This window comes from Caretta caretta, chromosome 13, assembly GCF_965140235.1.
Source record: "Caretta caretta isolate rCarCar2 chromosome 13, rCarCar1.hap1, whole genome shotgun sequence".
In the NCBI taxonomy this organism is placed as follows: domain Eukaryota; kingdom Metazoa; phylum Chordata; order Testudines; family Cheloniidae; genus Caretta; species Caretta caretta.
Window position 1 is genome coordinate 14,377,561 of NC_134218.1, and position 18,319 is coordinate 14,395,879.

Below are 18,319 nucleotides of genomic sequence, written 5' to 3' on the forward strand. Positions count from 1 at the left end.
TCATACATTTACAGTCGTCGTAACACAGATATAATACATGTTTAGATGTATTATATCTGTGTTACGACGACTGTAAATGTATGATGAGCCAATTCTTTTTTATAAATAAAAAGTATGCCAATAAAATGCCCTGAATTTAAAAGTTTATTTTGAAATTGCCAGATGAACTCCAGTGGTAGGGTCAACATAGGTGTGGCAGAATCATACAAAACCTTGAAAGTTAGGATGCACCTGATACTGACAGAGGATGGAGGCCAGTGAAATGAGCTGAAAAAATATTGCAGCCCTGTGACAATATTGACTTGTTTGCTAATGAGTTACACAGGTTGATTATTTTGATCTTCAGTAAGTGTGTATGTGAGATCAGGGCAAAGAAATCAGATTGGGGGGTGGGGAGAGGGGCATTTTATGCCAGATCTTCAGCTAGTATAAATTAACCTAGCTCCAGTGATCTGGACCTTAATCTGCTCAGCGTGACTATATTCTGGTCTTCCGACATCCACACAAATTGTTAAGAGTTTCAGGATTTAAGCCATATTTCTAGATTGCTAACAAGATTGGGATGTAAAGGAGGGCAAGGTGCATGGTATTGCACAGCTACCAAATAAATGAGGTTACTAGTATATATAAATAATTTATGTCCCAAAATAAAGTGGTGTTAAATGAGAGGAAGGTTTAGAAACCAAATGAATATTTCTTAGGGATTTCAGTAATAAACGTGTAAACATTCACTTTTATCCTCTCCTCTCAACTTTTGGCTAAAATCAAGTCCAATCTTACACGTTGGATGAGTTTTTGGTCTGGAACGCAGAAGTCAGGGCTCCAGAAGCTAATACAAGTTATACTTAACTGGAGAAAAATCAGTACACTGATTGCAAAAAAATCACTTTGCTGACTCTAAAATACAGGGGGTGGGAATGTGCAAACTCAGGCTTGGAGGTGAGCTTCTGGAGCCCTGACTTTTGTGTTGCAGACAGAAAACATATCCAATATGCATTTTTATTAATCTATGTCTCTGGCTTGATCTATAACAATTTTAGTAAGTGTCATGGTAAGAATGTTACATATGTTCATAAACCAGGAGTGGACAAACTTTTTGGTTCGAGAGCCACATCGGAGTTGCGAAACTTTATGGAGGGCCAGGTAGGAAAGGCTGTGCCTCCCCAAACAGCCTGGACCCAACCCCCTATCCGCCCCCTCCCGCTTCCTGCCCCCTGACTGCCCCCCTCAGAACCCCCGACCCATCCAACACTGCCCTCCCCCCCGCTCCTTGTCCCCTGACCACCCCAGACCACCCCCTCCCGGGACCCCTGCCCCTAACCACCCCCTAGGACCCCACCCCCTATCCAATCCTCCTGCTCCCAGACCCCGACTGCCCTGACCCCTATCCTGACTGCCTCCCGGGACCCCACCCCCTATCCAACTCCCCCTGTTCCCTGTCCCCTGACTGCCCCGATCCCTATCCACACCCCCGCCCCTAACCGCCCCATGGGACCCCACCCTCTATCCAACCCCCCTGCTTCCTGTCCCTTGACTGCCCCCTGGGACCCCTGCCCCTTATCCAACCTCTCCCCGCCCCCTTACCACACTGCTTAGAGCAGCAGAAGCTCGCAGCCATGCCGCCGCCCTGCCAGCAGCAGCGGCGGGCCAGAGCACCGGCGGCGCGGTGCACTGAGGCTACGGAGGAGGAGGGACAGCAGGGGAGGGGCCAGGGGGCTAGCCTCCCTGGCTGGGAGCTCAGGGGCTGGGCAGGATGGTCCCGTGGGCCATAGTTTGCCCACCTCTGTACTAAACATTCATGACTCATTTTCTGATTCCTGATTATGTTCTTGGCTACTCTTGGGATATTGTTTTGACTAAGAAAAAACTATTAGAACCTCCTTTCTTTTACATTTGTATATAGTACAAGCAATAAGTTGAGACAAGATGTTTACAAGTCCTAACTCCCTTAACAGAGGAGCTGTTAGTGGGTAAAAGGCCAATAAATTAGTAAATTGATTGTTTTTGATGCGATCTACAGTACAGACACAGAATGTCTCGGGGAAAGTAGTAATAACATGACTGTCCCCCAGACCTGATTAAGACATGGATCCATTTTTTTTCATGTAGAGGTCACCTAACTATGATCCTGAATTGTGCCACTGACTGGCACTTTAACAGTGTTTTTTATTTACAGAGATCACCCATACACTTAGTTATTAAAGAAAGTAAATTCTCCAGGAGAACACAGTTTGTGTCTTTCCTCTGTAACAGGCTGCTCCTGAACACAACATAAAATGGCAGCTCCTTTCATTAGATGTCTAGAAATTTAAAGGTACAGTACACAGAATCATAATTTACATAGCTACGTATATGTGAGAGACCAGGTGTGGGGAGGCAATATATGTTGAGTTGGTCCAATAAAAGTATTACCTCACCCACCTTGTTTCTCTAATATCCTGGGACTAACACAGTTACAACAACAGAGCATAACTGCATATGTGACCATCAGGACTGTAGCGTGGTTTGGAAATATGGTTAACCAAGGATTCAGTCACATCTACACTGCAAGACCAAAGCCTGTTTTATCTGTGTTTAGGGACTATCATAATGTAATTCAGCCCCCTGACCTGTGTGACTGTAATAGTCTGCCCTGGACATTAGTTTACTATTTTGTGTATAACTACAGTACATAGGTGGAGCCTTGTCTTTTTGTACATAGAACATATGTCAATATCATGTATAAATTGTGGGTGTTAGCTCAATACTTGAATGATTAACGCTATTTGACTTGGTTCAGCTCACATATAGCTGCCTTTTTCTTCCTGTTTTCCAAATTATACTGTCGGGGGGGCGGGGGGAAACCCACTGGTCAGTGTATGCTATCCATATACCTTCATGACTGGTCCACAGAGACTCTTGTCCATGGGGCTCAACAGTAGAGCAAATGCAAAGAGCCATCTGCCTGAATGACCTTGTCTCCTACATGTTCCCTGAAGCCTGCAGATTAAGTCAGTGGAACTCCTACCTTACTCCACAGCGGTTCAAATCCCCAGTGCAAGAATCCTGGAAACATGGCTGGATTCCCCTCCCTTATGTGAGTTATTGCCATAGAGGGAAGAATGGAGTTTTGATTAGTTACTGCTACATACATGGACTGTTTTTCTTTTGCTAAGAAAGCTAGATCCCCTCTGATATAAATATGTATCGATTTCATTTATGGATCTCTCTCTTACATGCACACACCTACCATTGTTACCAACATACAGCTTTTCTCCAAATATGTCCATGTGGTGAGCTAGCAGGCAGTTAATTAAGGTATCAGCCAAAGGCCTGGTGAAATTTATGAAGCAGGGAATTGTACTTACAATCAGAGGTTATTTTTTCCAGAGCAAGGGAAGAATGCTGCATGATTCTGAATTTCATGATTTCCCCTATTTTTTTTCTTTTTGATTCTTGGTGAGTTAATATATGAACGGACATAATGTGACTCCAAACTTTGTGACTTTTTTAAATAACATAATATAAACCTTTTGCTATGAGTCTTATTGAGGTTTTATGTCAGTTTTACATCCCTCCTCTCACCAAAATTTCATTAAACTTGCAATTTCAACAAAATGGGTATATTAGTACCAAAAACATGCTTTTTCTTAGATTTTCAATTTAGGAATATGGTTACATGCATGCTCAATCCCATCTATACTGCAAGATCAAGACTTATTTAACTGAAGACAAACATCATGTAACCCAGCCCCCTGACCTGTCTATATTGTTTAGTTTTAATTTTCAGATTAATCACTCAAAGAAAAGGACCCATTTTCACTTAGAAACAAGCCTGATTTTACTTGAGAAACTGCCCCATTTTCGCTCCACAGAATCAATTACCTGAGGAAATACATAAATCTTTATGTGCAAGCAGTTTTGCATTTCATCGGGTGTCTCTGATACATCTTTAGACAGAAAAAACAAATGAGAAACGAAATTGTGACTGTATACACCTAATTGTCTCTGAAGACTCAAATCCTGCAATGAATCCCATGTAGATGGACCCCTGAACTGACACAGAGTCCCACTGATGTCAGGAATCTATCTAGAGACCATTGCAAGGCAGTAACCTAAATGTCTGATGCATTAGAAAAATTGGAAGTATGGTGTGATTCAAGGCTGGGGTTTTTCAGAGCTGCCTTGATGATCCGGATATCCAGTTCCCATTAATTCTAACCGGAACTGCACATCCAGAATCCTTAGGCAGCTTTGCAAATATCAGCTGAAAAGAACCCAGTGATGCGTGGGTGGTGGTGATGTGCATTTTCTCAGAGAAGCCATTTAGGGTCAGTTTCACTCAAGGGAATGAGAGCTTTCCATCAGTTTCAACAGGTGAAGGATCAGACCTTTTGACTCCTAAAGAATCCCAATAAAGATGAGAAAGGCCACAGTTTTCAAGACTGCTCAGCACCAACACGAGGGGACAGATTTTCAAAAAAGCTCAGCACGTTGGTGGTGTGTGCTGGATGCTGCGTTCTTTTGAAAATCTATCTGTAAATATCACAATGGCACCCTATGAGTGCTGAGCACTGTCATAAGCTAGCCCTTATTTAGATGCCTAAATGAGAACTGACCTTGTTTGAAAATTTGGTCCCAGTTCCGGGTGCAGAACGCTTGAAAATTTGGCCCTGGACTGTTTTGAACATTTGGCCGCAAGTGCTCAGGCATGGTTGTTCCATGCTGCCAACCACATCTTTTAAATGTCTCTTTGCTTTCCTTTTGGAAACTATTTAATTTCTCTTCCCACCTGTTATTTTTGAAGCCTTGTTAAAGCATCCTGCTACGTGCTGAGAAAACACTGGTTGGTAGCCTTATTGTTTCAATTCACATTTCTACAGATACAGCGGAGTGAATGTTACTAGTGTTTCTCCTGCCTGGGACATTTTCCATTTCTCGCTGCTTACACATATCAGCTACTAAATATTGTTTCCAGTCTTATCTAGAACTTTATTATTAAGTGAAAACTACCAGTATGCTACAGCCAGTAGAAATATCTAGCCTTTGAACATTTTTCTGGAACAGTAAAAGAATGTTCAGCTGCATTATGGTGCAAAGCCTCAATTCCATACTGTTTAGTTGTAATAAATCTTAAATAGCCTATTAACCCCGCTGCATACCACCAGAAGTTTTCAATTGTGCCCCTGCCAACAGTTATGCATCATCTCTATCAGATCCAAATCTTTATCTTGTTAATTTCTTACTGTGCTTTCCAACAACGCCCTTACCATGTGAGAGTTATTTGTATTTAATGGTATATTTGGTAAATAGGTGGATTTCACACACCCATCTGCTAAGATAACAAAAGTAATCCAGAGAGTTAAATTACTCCTCTGATACAACTAAAGGGAATAACATTGTTTGGAAGGCTCCATTGCCATCTGCTACTCATCAGTGTGGGTGGATCGGTGGCTGCCTCCCTAGGTGCATTGCTCTGGAGCTGGAGGCAAAGGTAAAGTTACAGTACAGTTCTGTTGGATTGTAAAGCTTTTCTGCATGAACATATTGATCCAGTTTAACAGGGGACTGTTGAGGGGGAAAAAAAAGGAAAGTAACACAATGGCGCTCAATAAGCAACCTCCCAACAAACATTTCAGGAAAAATTTCAGGTCAGTGGCCTACATCCAGGCTTCAGCCCAAAGTTACACAGCTGTTTTCCAAGTCTAGGAGCCTAGAGAGCAAAGCAACCCTAAACAATTAAGTGATTTGACTCCTGGGTGGGGTGATCAAAAGGCTGAGCAGCTTTAAAGACACTCTCCCTTGTGCAGACTGAGTGAACTGCTTAGTGATTTAAAGGAACAGATTATGCAACCCAGACCCAAGCAGTCTCAGGGGTTGGGGGGGGGGGGGGGGGCAGGGGCGGTCTATGGGAGGCTTAGACTTACCAGGATCCCCCTGTGGAAGATGGTTGGTTCAGTGTTTTAAAATTTTTGAAATGCTTTTGTTCTAAATACTTTGTTTTAAGAAGGCTGCCTAGTGACTGTCATTGCTACTGGAGAGAACAGAACTGCATGTGCTGAACCTAATTCAGATCTGCTGAGGTAACCACAGTTGATATGCAGACCAGTGCCACCCAAGGACTGGTCTGAGATTAGGAGAAACATACAATTCTTCCCTCCCTTCTGTAGGGTAACCAGATGTCCCAATTTTATAGGGACAGTCCTGATTTCCTTATATAGGCACCTATTACCCCTCACCCTGCCCCGATTTTTCTCACTTGCTTTCTGGTCACCCTACCCTTCCCCGACCCAGAAGTAACAGCTCAAGGCCCGACACCTGAGGGGATACATTCAAAGAGACCAGGAGAGGGTCAGAAGTGCAATTAATTTGGTAACTATAACAAATGGCATTCTTCTCTGCTTGTCCAGTAAAACGCTGCTGCTGAGTTGTCAGATAGTTACAATATTGCAACCCAAAAATGGTTACATATCAAGAGTGCTGCTTGCAGATAATCTGTAAAGAGCACTGCGTTTTGAGAGGGATGGAGCAAAGTCATCCAGCCACCACCAGTTTGAAACTTTGCCCTATAACATAGATTTCTGAATGAGAATTTCATTCTATGAAGAATATTAGCTTGAAAAGGGAGAAAACAAATTTACTATGCTCGTAAGTGAGGCTCTAATACCTTTGAAAATAGATGATCTTTTAGTCAGATCAAAACTTCTCTTAGCAAACCATTGGGGTGTGCCATGTAAATACATACAAAGTGGGTGAGGTAATATACATACAGCAGGGGGGAACTCTTAAATGTACAGCAATTTTAACAATACAATAACAATGACATTTTAAATATCTGGGAAAAGAAAGTCACATACTAATTAGATATACTGAAAATTAAATGAAAAGGTGAAAATTTAAAATAGAAAAAATCCTTCTTGTATGACTACATATTTAGAATCCTTTAAAATGTGTATTACTCACCAGAAGCACTGCGGTGGCTCATTCAAGGCTATTACAGTCCATCGTGCTAGACAACACTGATGGACTTTTAAAAGGGTTTTAGGCTGACATGCAAATTTTAGTTTAAGAACATAAAGATGTTTTTGAATTGTAAGAAAGTTGCAATATCTGAAACAATGAATCAGAGTGGTAACTGTGTTAGTCAACTAGGAGTTCGGTGGCACCTTTAAGACTAACAGATTTATTTGGGCTTAAGCCTTCGTGCGTAAAAAACCCACTTCTTCAGATGCATGGAGTCATCTGTCATTGCAATATTTCATTTTGATAACATTTAGTCATCTCATTTAGACTTTGATATTAAAACATTATTTTAAAAATATGATGTTATATTTAATATTTTAATATAATATACAAGTTAACAAAACTAATCAAAATGATAAAGTAAAAATGAAACATTTTGACATTATTGAAACTAAACAAGAAAGTTGAAATTCAACTGTTAGATGTTTCATTGTGAATATTTTGTTGAAATCAACAGATTCCCCCAAACAATCTTGATTTCAACAAAACTGCAATTTGTGATGGAAACTATTCTGTCAAAAATTTAACCAGCGCTAGTCATGTACTTGCTTTAGTTGGCAATTCATTTAATTGTTATTAATTATCAAAATTAACTACTACAAATTCATAGTCACTTGTCAAATAAAACTCATTTGTGATCATCTGTTAGTCTAGCCCTGGATGATCCAAATGACCAGGGGCTATTAAAGAGTAGAAGACTCAGTTCGGAATGTCTTTGTATTTATGGATTGAAACTAGACTTTTAATGTTGATTGGATGGTTATTCTCAACCTTCCATTCAAGACATGAAAAACTCTAAGCTCACGCAGTGCAGCTGCTCTTCTTTTTGGTGATAATTAGAGACATAAGTACTTTCTTGGCTTCACAAGCTATGTTTTAAAAAATGAGAATTTAACAAGATTCTCTCTCTAAAAAACACAGCATCTTTTATGATATAAGCATCTTTATTTCCAGTGGACTTTTCTTGTCCTTGTTATTAACTGGAAAAAAAATGTCCATTTACCTTTTTGTTCTTTTTTTCTGGGTTGTCTTCCACATCCCTATCTGAATTCCTGAAATTCCTTCTCAAGTTTTCTTTCTCTAAATTACTAAGTGAAGGCCAGATACTGCAGTCCCTTCTCCGGCAAAACTCCTGAGGAAGTTCAGGAACTACACTAGACACCTTTAAAAATCTCAGCCAGTGCCGATCTGCATCTTTAGGCACCTAAGTAGATTCATAGATTCATAGATATTTAGGTCAGAAGGGACCACTATGATTATCCAGTCTGACCTCCTGCACAACACAGGCCACAGAATTTCACCCACCACTCCTGCAAAAAACATCTCACCTATGTCTGTGCTATTGAAGTCCTCAAATCGTGGTTTAAAGACTTCAAGGAGCAGAGCATCCTCCAGCAAGTGACCTGTGTCCCATGCTACAGAGGAAGGCGAAAAACCTCCAGGGCCTCTTCCAATCTGCCTTGGAGGAAAATTCCTTCCCGACCCCAAATATGGCGATCAGCTAAACCCTGAGTATATGGGCAAGATTCATCAGCCAGATACTACAGAAAATTCTTTCCTGGGTAACTCAGATCCCTTTAACCTTTAACAATCTGGCCCTGTGTGCTTAGAGAGAGATATCAATAGTTAGTAGACCTTAAATTGATAGGGGAGTAGCTATTTAATAATTGTATGCAAACTTCTCTTTGCATGCACAGATGCTCAAACAAATGCACACTGAATATTGCAGAAGCAATTAGATAATATTGTTTTATTAAAGGATAACAAAATTGTTGCCAGAATAAGTTATTTTCTTACATAAGCAGTAACAGGGAAGGCATAAAATGTGAGATTACCTTTCAAAGTACAGAGCTGGAAAAGGAAAAAATCTGTTTATTGACAAACACAAGTTAATGAAACCCACACACACACACATGAGGAAGGAGGAGGAAAATACCAGATTGAAAGTGGTAAAAGTAGAGAAACTAAATGAACCGGCCCTTTTGGCATCTGGTAAGAACCTCACCTTGGTGATGAATCTCATTGTCACAGCCCTCAGTTTTCATCAGTTGTTTCCTTCCCTGCTGGCAAGCCTTTCAACAAATCCCATTTACATTCACGCTGGCATATCAGCTGACTCCTAAAGCTCTGTCTTTCTCTTGTCACTCCAGTTATAGAAGGTTCCCACCTGCTGGTTGGTAGGCAATAGTAGAATGGAGACAGCAGTGTCTGGAGTCTAAACTAATTACTCAAAGAGTTAACTTTATGACAAGAGTGTAAATTTGATTTACTTGTTGTGTATGGACCTAGGAACCCTCTTCTTGTCAACTCTTTGAAATGGGCCACCCACATTACTACTACAAAAGTGATTTTTCCTCCCTTGGTATTCTACTGATAATTAAATTGTCTCGTTAGACTGACCCCCCACCTGGTAAGGCAACTCCCATCTTTTCATGTACTACATATAAATGTATATGCTACTGTATTTTCCACTCAATGTGCATCTGATGAAGTGGGTTTTAGCCCACGAAAGCTTATGCCCAAATACATTTGTTAGTCTCTAAGGGGCCACAAGGACTCCTCGTTGTTCTCTCTTTATTCTTTGTCTGTACATCACCTAGCACAATGGGGTATCGATTCATGACTGAGCTCCTAAGCACTACCACAATATAAATAATAATATATTCATCTTAGCTACGCTGTGCATGCTGCTGTAAGTCGGATTTCTCTTGTGCTCTATCAAGAAAAATCTCAGCAGAGTCATACTGTTGATCGTCAAGGACTATGATGTCCTTATGCGCAATGGGAAAGGATCAAAATGAAATATTCTAGGCAGCATTGCTGTGATGTTCAAATTGTCATCTGCTGAACTAAGCCATTGTCTCAGCCATGTTACTGAACGTGAACTGCTTCTTTATGCCGCTGCTTCTTAGGTGATACCCGCTAGTACTGTTGCCTTTCAAGCATTTAATTTGAAGTGTACGAAAACTTAAAGGCAAAATGCTAAACAAGGTGAAATTTGAGGAATTTTTTTCACAGTTCATTGCCAACTAGACAACAGTCTGTTTTACTGAAAAACTGATCATTTTGCATGGGGTTTTGGCTAAAAAAAAATGGGTGCTTTCCCCAAGAATGAGCCCATTTCAATGCAAAAATTGGCCCATTTTAAGTAAAAAATTTTAAAATATGAAGTTTAAAAAAAATTCAAATGTTGAAAGTCCAATTTCAATGTTTCTCTGTTAAAATGGGCATTTTAGCAAGTTTTACAGAAAAGCATGGATGTGTTTACATAGCGCCTAGCACAATGGGATCCTGTTCTGAGTGGGATCTTTGGGTGCTGCCACGATATAAATATTAGATGACAAAATAAAGTAAACTGTAGAGGGTACCCAACTGGCATAGAAAGGCTAAGTGACTTTCCCAAGGGATCACATGGGAAGTCTGTGGCAGAATAGGGCTGAAGTTGGGTCTTCCAAGTTCTACGCTAGTGCCCTAATCACTGGGCCATTCTTCCTCTCCCATCTCACTGTACCTCAGTTTCCCATCTGTAAAATGGAGTTGGGAATACTTTCTGCTCCTCCCCTTGTTAGTCTTTTTCTAGTTAGGGTAGAAGTCTGAGAAAAGAAATAATGGGCTTGATCCTAGGCTGGTGCTGAGCACCACAACTCTCACTGACTTCAGTGAGAACAGAGAACATCAGAAACTCAGAGAATCGGGCCTCAAAGCTAAGCAGAAGCTCACATTTTGTACCACAGAACACCACATTTACTTAACACATTGCAGTATATATTGTCTTCACACAGGCATTGCATTTTAGAATGAGTTTATTAAAGCTCTAGACCACCATGATTAATAGGATAACTTCCCCGCTTTGTTGGATAATTGCTGTTTTATGTTTCTATTTGCAGTGGATGCAAGGACAAGTGTTGAACAGAATAATGTGGCCGTTTCTTCCGAGAAGACAATAGAGATAAGCTCCACTTCTGATGCAAATGGAAAAAATCCTGGGACTGAAGCCAAGAAACCCATGCCAGCTGCAAAATTTCGTTTTCTCTTTGCTTTTTCACGGCCTGTACCAGGACGTACTGAAGAGCAAGCTACAGACTCATCAGTTGGATCATCTAAGCTTGATGTCAGTTCAGAGATGCCTGAAGTGAACAAAGCATCAAGTGAGATAGCAGATAGTCCTGCAACAGCTGTGCTGGAGGAAGGGTCTGATAAAAACCTAAGCCAGGCCCCTTCTACAGCAGAACTTACTGACACTGAACTAATAGCATTAGCATCACCTGAGATAGAGGACGAAGCCTTATCAAAGACAAAACAAGTAACTTTCTTTGACAGACTCTTCAACCTGGAAAAGGGGAAGGAGAAAGAAAAGAGTAAGACACAAGTTGAAACCCAAGAGGAAAGCCAGACTACGGAAATTCCTGACGCAGGTATCGCAGAGGAAGAGGCTGCTGGATTACAGAGCACACCAAACAATGTCCCACAGGGGAAGGCAAGTGTTTGAATGGGAATATCAATTTCTTCCTTAATGAAATCTCTTAGGAATATTAATGGTGCAGGACAGCATCATGTTCTGATGGTTGTATGAATCAGGCAGCAAATATCTTTGTTTTGTAGTGTGACTCCCCCACTTATCAGGGGTATCTAACAATCTCTGGAAGATGAAAAAAAGCTGTGGCATCTGTTTCATGACAAAATTGGTGATGTCTGACGTACAGCTTAAGTTCATTTATATTTTTACCAAAGACTTGGGCAAGATAGCTATATTCATGCTTCGTTAGTCTAGATGATGAACACCAGCTGGCTGCAAGTGTAAAAAATGTACTTGGAGCACAAGTGACTTTCATGCTTTAGGAGCTCAGTGTCTGATATTGAATGGTTTTAGGAAATTCTTTAGCCATATTTCACATGAAGCTTATAAAATACTAACTTACTCATTTTATGCACTAGCTACCTCTGAATATCATACATATTAGGTCACAACCTTAAGTGAAGACTAGAATACCATAGTAACTCTTCGCACTTTGTATGTGTAGTGCTCTTCATCCAAAGAATGATAATTCTTTAGAATGGATAGGAATGAATTTTAGAGACAGGGAAAATGAAGCATTAATAAGTTAAGTGACTTGCCCAAGGTCATATGCTAGTCAGTAGCAGAGCTGGAAATAGACCTTGACTCTCTTGTGTGCTTTATAGAAAAGATCTCAGCATTTGAGATAAGCAATTGTTTTGTATCTATAGCAATTGTTCTGATGCTACTTTTGAGTTGCTTTATACTTGTCTCAAATGTGATGGCTCTTTTTACTCTTCCTGTGAATAGCGGGTAGTAGCAAGAAGTAAATGTGCAGTGGTTTATTATTAATTTTATTTTATTTTTTATTTATGAAGGGCTGTTAGCACTCTGAAGTAGAACTAGTGGAATGTAGGAGGAAATGTAATCAGAGTTCTTTCTGTTTTTAAATGATTATTAATAGGTTCTTAAACTTAATGGGGCAAATCAACATAGCTTCACTGACTTCAACACAGTAACGCTACTTTACAACAGCTGAGCATCCAGCCCAAATTTTTTCTAAGGGATGAGTTCAGGCTTCATCTGTAAATTTTTATACCATCAAAATTACTAGAGATTAATTTTGCATATCATGGCACTTCAAGGATGGCTATGTTGCTCAAAGGGCCAGCCCCTCACCAGGTGTAAAGTGGTGTAACTCTATTGTTTGCTTCAATGTGCTAATTTGCATCAGCTGAGGATCTAGCTCAAATATTTTTATGGTCTCTGGGGAAAAAAGACATTATAAAAACTGGACAGCTGTTTACCAGAATCTATGGAGGAAAAGGCAATTTTAAGAGCAATTATTATTTTGATGGCTCTAGTATAAGTCTTCTAATTACATTAATGGTGGAATATCACTAACTGCTGCCTTGAGCACTGTTGACAATGTCTCTGAACGAGATCTGTTTGCCTTCTGAATATATTATTGCAGTAATGTTTCTAAAATAAGTCTCTCTTTTTCTACTCTGAAATTCATCCCCCCCCCCCCCCCCCGAGGTTTGGTATCTCAGTTCTGGAGGATCTCAGCCCCAGAATAAATCTATTTATCAATTTTTTTTTTAAGGCTTGCCAGTTTCTTTTAAGATAAGAGTTTGAAAGAATAGAAGTTTACTGATAACAAATGTGTTTTTGTGCCTGTCCTTCAAAAATGGTGCATAATCACTGGGTATTTCAGACAGCTAATTTCTAACATATGGGATATAGTGCCTATGCACACTTGTGTATTTGTGTTTTGACTTGGACTCATGGAATCTAAAATCATCCACTGTTTAAAGCAGAGCTGAATAAATAATCCACAATGAATAATGTATTCAGTACATATTACCTTTTCTTTCAGTTTGCAAATTATCCAGGGAAAGACTGATATTCTGCCAGTATTAAAAAATATTTACAAATTTCTTCAGGATTAAGTCTTGACCTATAGCTGATTAGAATTGTTACCTTTACAGTTAAATATAAAATTCACAATTCATGCTTTGTTTGTTAATTTCTTTAGACTTGACCTATGCCATTTTACTTTACTAGGAATGGTTTGCTCACAGGTAAACCCCTGAGAGGAGACACAACTTATACCAGAAATAAAGAATGTTTTTAGAGCTATGTCTTATGCCTGTTCCCCAAACAAAATAAGCTATATCAGCAAACCGACATTGCTATAACTGCATCTACAGTAGGGATTTTTGCTGGTATAAAAATGTTATAGAGAATCACACCTGTCGCTGACTGGCAAACACTTCTAGATGGCCTATGATTCTCTTTTTTTATGTTAAGCAAGCACAAAGCAAACATTTCAAATTGCATATTTGATTATAAAATGGGCAGTGTACAGTTCATGCTGTTGGTTGGTGCAAGCAGTGAAACATGAAGCATACATTGTACACTGCAATACATAATCAAAAGTAGCTTTTCACTAGGAATTTGAGTTAAACATTTGCTTGTTGTGAACAAATTCTCACTCTGTAAACCTCAAGCATGCGAGCGTTTGTTAAAAGTGAACATCAATGCATCATAAACATGATCAAATCAAAGTAAACTTTTCCAACTCAGACAATTACACGTTAGAAATGTTTCTGCTATTCCACAGCTCTAGCTTGGATACTTGGACATCTGCTACTGTTACTCATGTTGAATACTACCTTCAACCCCAATCCTGTAAAGACCTATACATATGAAATCAATGGGACTACTTGGAGTAGTAAAGTTAAGCACATGCATAAGTATTTGCAGGATTGGGGCCTTAGTTTGCATATAAGGCCTTTGGAATTCAGTGGAACTACTTGTGGACTAACTCCCTGATTCTGTAAATACTCTTAACTTTCAGCATGCAAATGGTCCCAGTGAAGTCACAAATGTACATAGGTGCTTGTAGGGTAAGGGCCTCAATTGGTACTCAATGTGAGAGTGAAACTTCAGCCTTAGCCTTGACTTTTGTGGCATTTCTTTGTATATCTGAGGGACAGAACACAAAAAGGCAGGGGGTGTGGGAGCCTGAGACCTTTCATGATGAGCCAGGAATGAACATTGTATAGCCAGATTAAACGAGGTGATAAAAATGCTGTCAAATTTATAATTATTCTTGAGTTGCTGAGCTTTGCTTTAATTCCATCTGATTAAACTAAGGCCTGGCCTCTGTCTTCAAATACACGCATACTATGTTTCCTGTAAAACTAGTTACTTTGCATGTATGATGGCAGAAGGATTAAGATTTAAAATTATACCCAAAATCCCCCAAACAGTTGCTAATTTAACTTGATTGTGTCTGCACAATGTTACACAATTAAAAAGAAACTCAAATTATTGCTGTTGGCACATTATCGGTTTTGGTGGATTGTGATTTGTAGCCTTTATAAGAGCCTGTTCAAGTCAAAACATCACTGAGGTTGAGAACCAACAAATAACCAGGTTTCAGAGTAACAGCCGTGTTAGTCTGTATTGGCAAAAAGAAAAGGAGTACTTGTGGCACCTTAGAGACTAACCAATTTATTTGAGCATAAGCTTTCGTGAGCTACAGCTCACTTCATCGGATGCATACTGTGGAAAGTGTAGAAGATCTTTTATACACACAAAGCATGAAAAAATACCTCCCCCCACCCCACTCTCCTGCTGGCAATAGCTTATCTAAAGTGATCACTCTCCTTACAATGTGAATGATAATCAAGTTGGACCATTTCCAGCCAAAATCCAGGTTTTCTCACCCCCCCCCCCACACACACACACACAAACCCACTCTCCTGCTGGTAATAGCTTATCTAAAGTGACCACTCTCCTTACAATGTGTATGATAATCAAGGTGGGCCATTTCCAGCACAAATCCAGGGTTTAACAAGAACGTCTGAGGAGGGGAGGGGTTAGGAAAAAACAAGGGGAAATAGGTTACCTTGCATAATTACTTAGCCACTCCCAGTCTCTATTCAAGCCTAAGTGAATTGTATCCAATTTGCAAATGAATTCCAATTTAACAGTTTCTCGCTGGAGTCTGGATTTGAAGTTTTTTTGTTGAATAATTGCCACTTTCATGTCTGTAATCGCGTGACCAGAGAGATTGAAGTGTTCTCCGACTGGTTTATGAATGTTATAATTCTTGACATCTGATTTGTGTCCATTTATTCTTTTACGTAGAGACTGTCCAGTTTGACCAATGTACATGGCAGAGGGGCATTGCTGGCACATGATGGCATATATCACATTGGTGGATGTGCAGGTGAACGAGCCTCTGATAGTGTGGCTGATGTTATTAGGCCCTGTGATGGTGTCCCCTGAATAGATATGTGGGCACAGTTGGCAACGGGCTTTGTTGCAAGGATAGGTTCCTGGGTTAGTGGTTCTGTTGTGTGGTATGTGGTTGCTGGTGAGTATTTGCTTCAGGTTGGGGGGCTGTCTGTAGGCAAGGACTGGCCTGTCTCCCAAGATTTGTGAGAGTGTTGGGTCATCCTTCAGGATAGGTTGTAGATCCTTAATAATGCATTGGAGGGGTTTTAGTTGGGGGCTGAAGGGGACGGCTAGTGGCGTTCTGTTATTTTCTTTGTTAGGCCTGTCCTGTAGTAGGTGACTTCTGGGAACTCTTCTGGCTCTATCAATCTGTTTCTTCAGTTCCGCAGGTGGGTATTGTAGTTGTAAGAATGCTTGATAGAGATCTTGTAGGTGTTTGTCTCTGTCTGAGGGGTTGGAGCAAATGCGGTTGTATCGCAGAGCTTGGCTGTAGACGATGGATCGTATGGTGTGGTCAGGGTGAAAGCTGGAGGCATGTAGGTAGGAATAGCGGCCAGTAGGTTTCCAGTATAGGGTGGTGTTTATGTGACCATCGTTTATTAGCACTGTACCCTCCTCAGACGTTCTTGTTAAACCCTGGATTTGTGCTGGAAATGGCCCACCTTGATTATCATTCACATTGTAAGGAGAGTGATCACTTTAGATAAGCTATTGCCAGCAGGAGAGTGGGGTGGGGGGAGGTATTTTTTCATGCTTTGTGTGTATAAAAGATCTTCTGCACTTTCCACAGTATGCATCCGATGAAGTGAGCTGTAACTCACAAAAGCTTATGCTCAAATAAATTGGTTGGTCTCTAAGGTGCCACAAGTACTGCTTTTCTTTTAACAAATAACCAGTTACACTGCTGGTAAGTGAAGGATAGACTCCACAGTTTTAATTTAGGAGTTGCACAAGCATTCAGTGTTTGACAAACCAGTCTTTATTTTCGTGGTCTACAAAACTACATTCACATCACAGCATAATCAAAACAAGGACAGGATTCATGAATTGATGAAGAATTTACTATTTAAGCCAAAGAAAAGATAAATTATTTGCCTGAAATGTTTCACTGAGCCAGGATTCATACAAACAAAAGTGTTGGCAGGATTACATTCTTTTGATACGTTTTTCTAATGACTGAACTAAGATTCTAGTATAAACCCTTAATTACTCAAAAGCTTGGCTCCTTATAGAAATGCATTTACCCAGGAACATTTAGCTCCTAATGCTGACTTTCCTCCTATGTTATTTCCAGAGGTTTTTTTATTAGCATTTGTCATTGTGGAATGTGCTGATGCAGAGCATTTTGTGGATATTTAAATACAGCTCTAGATTGTGAGGTTCCATATTTATTACCTCCTCCTGACTTACACTGTAAGGGACTGATGCTGCATTCCTTACTTCAGAAAATTCCTGTTGAAAGTAGTGCTGGGCCACAATTAAAGCCCCATATCACGACACAGGTTTGGGTCTGATTTTGCAGCTTGACTGTTGATGGAGGCTAACAGATTAGGGAAGCTCCTTGTACAAAACGGGTGATTATAGGGCAAAAAGGTAACTGTGTGTGAAACTGCCCACTGTCCAGAGGAAAAGGTGTATGTATCTCGTGAGTGCAATTTGCTTGTTTGCTCCTCTGTGCACCCATTTTGCTGATGCAGTTTGCTTGCTGTGCAACATGTGGGGGGGTCTATTGAGGGGAAAGAAAGGGTCACTGAGGATTTAGTTGTGCTTTGTGGCATGTTGGGCTTTGAGTTGGCTCTGGTAGCATGTTGCCTCAGGCTCTTTAAATCCTCCACCTCTCTGCACACTGTGTAGCCTGGCTCTCGTAGGAGAGTATTTCAGGTCAGCAATGAGATGCGTTGGAACGGCTGTATGAACATAAAGAACCTACTCCTACTTGACCAATGATGGCCGCAAGACAGTCCTGTGTTTGTTTTGTGTGTGTGTGTCTTTCATTTCTATCTGAGAGTATGTGTGTGAGAAATAGAGAGAGAGAAACTCAGGTTAACGTCACTAAACAATTCTCACTGAAGTTCTTTTGCTGATGTCACCAGTTTCAAGCACTCTGTTGAGGCTAGTTTTGCTTAGCAATGTATATTCTGCGTCCTGTTTTTTTGGTCTGTTGCCTCACACTTAACTGTCCCTTTCCCATCTGAAGTAGAGCTAGCTTTTATCACGTGTCCAGTACCACTATACATGGCATCCTTGGAAGAATGGCCACTGAAACTGGCACAGACTGCATGTGTTTTACAGGGAACATACTGTTCTTGGAAAGGCTTTGGCCTGTAATTGCCAGCTGTACAAACAATTGTGTCAGGTCCTTGCAAGAAATTTCTAAATAGCCTGTTAAACCATTCTGAGCCATTGTGATGCATATCTTTCTGTGGTAGACTTGCAAAATGGTGGCTTGGAGATTTAAGCAGGTAAAATCCTGTTATTGCTAATGAAACCAGTGTACTTAACTCCTTGCCTACAGGTCTAAGAATGTACCCCACTCTATTTCACAACACCAAAGAAACCCTCTAGTAAAGT

At 40.3% G+C, this 18,319-nt stretch overlaps 1 protein-coding gene across 8 annotated transcripts in view; it reads left to right on the top strand.

Moving 5' to 3' along the window:
- BCAS1 (brain enriched myelin associated protein 1) overlaps window positions 1–18,319 on the top strand; it is a 95,495-nt gene that overhangs the window by 18,604 nt on the left and 58,572 nt on the right. For all 8 annotated transcript variants that reach the window (XM_075118754.1, XM_075118759.1, XM_075118755.1 and 5 more), the window contains exon 4: window positions 10,890–11,479. In XM_075118754.1, coding sequence (XP_074974855.1) covers window positions 10,890–11,479 — 590 coding nt within the window. The remainder of the gene's footprint in view (window positions 1–10,889; window positions 11,480–18,319) is intronic.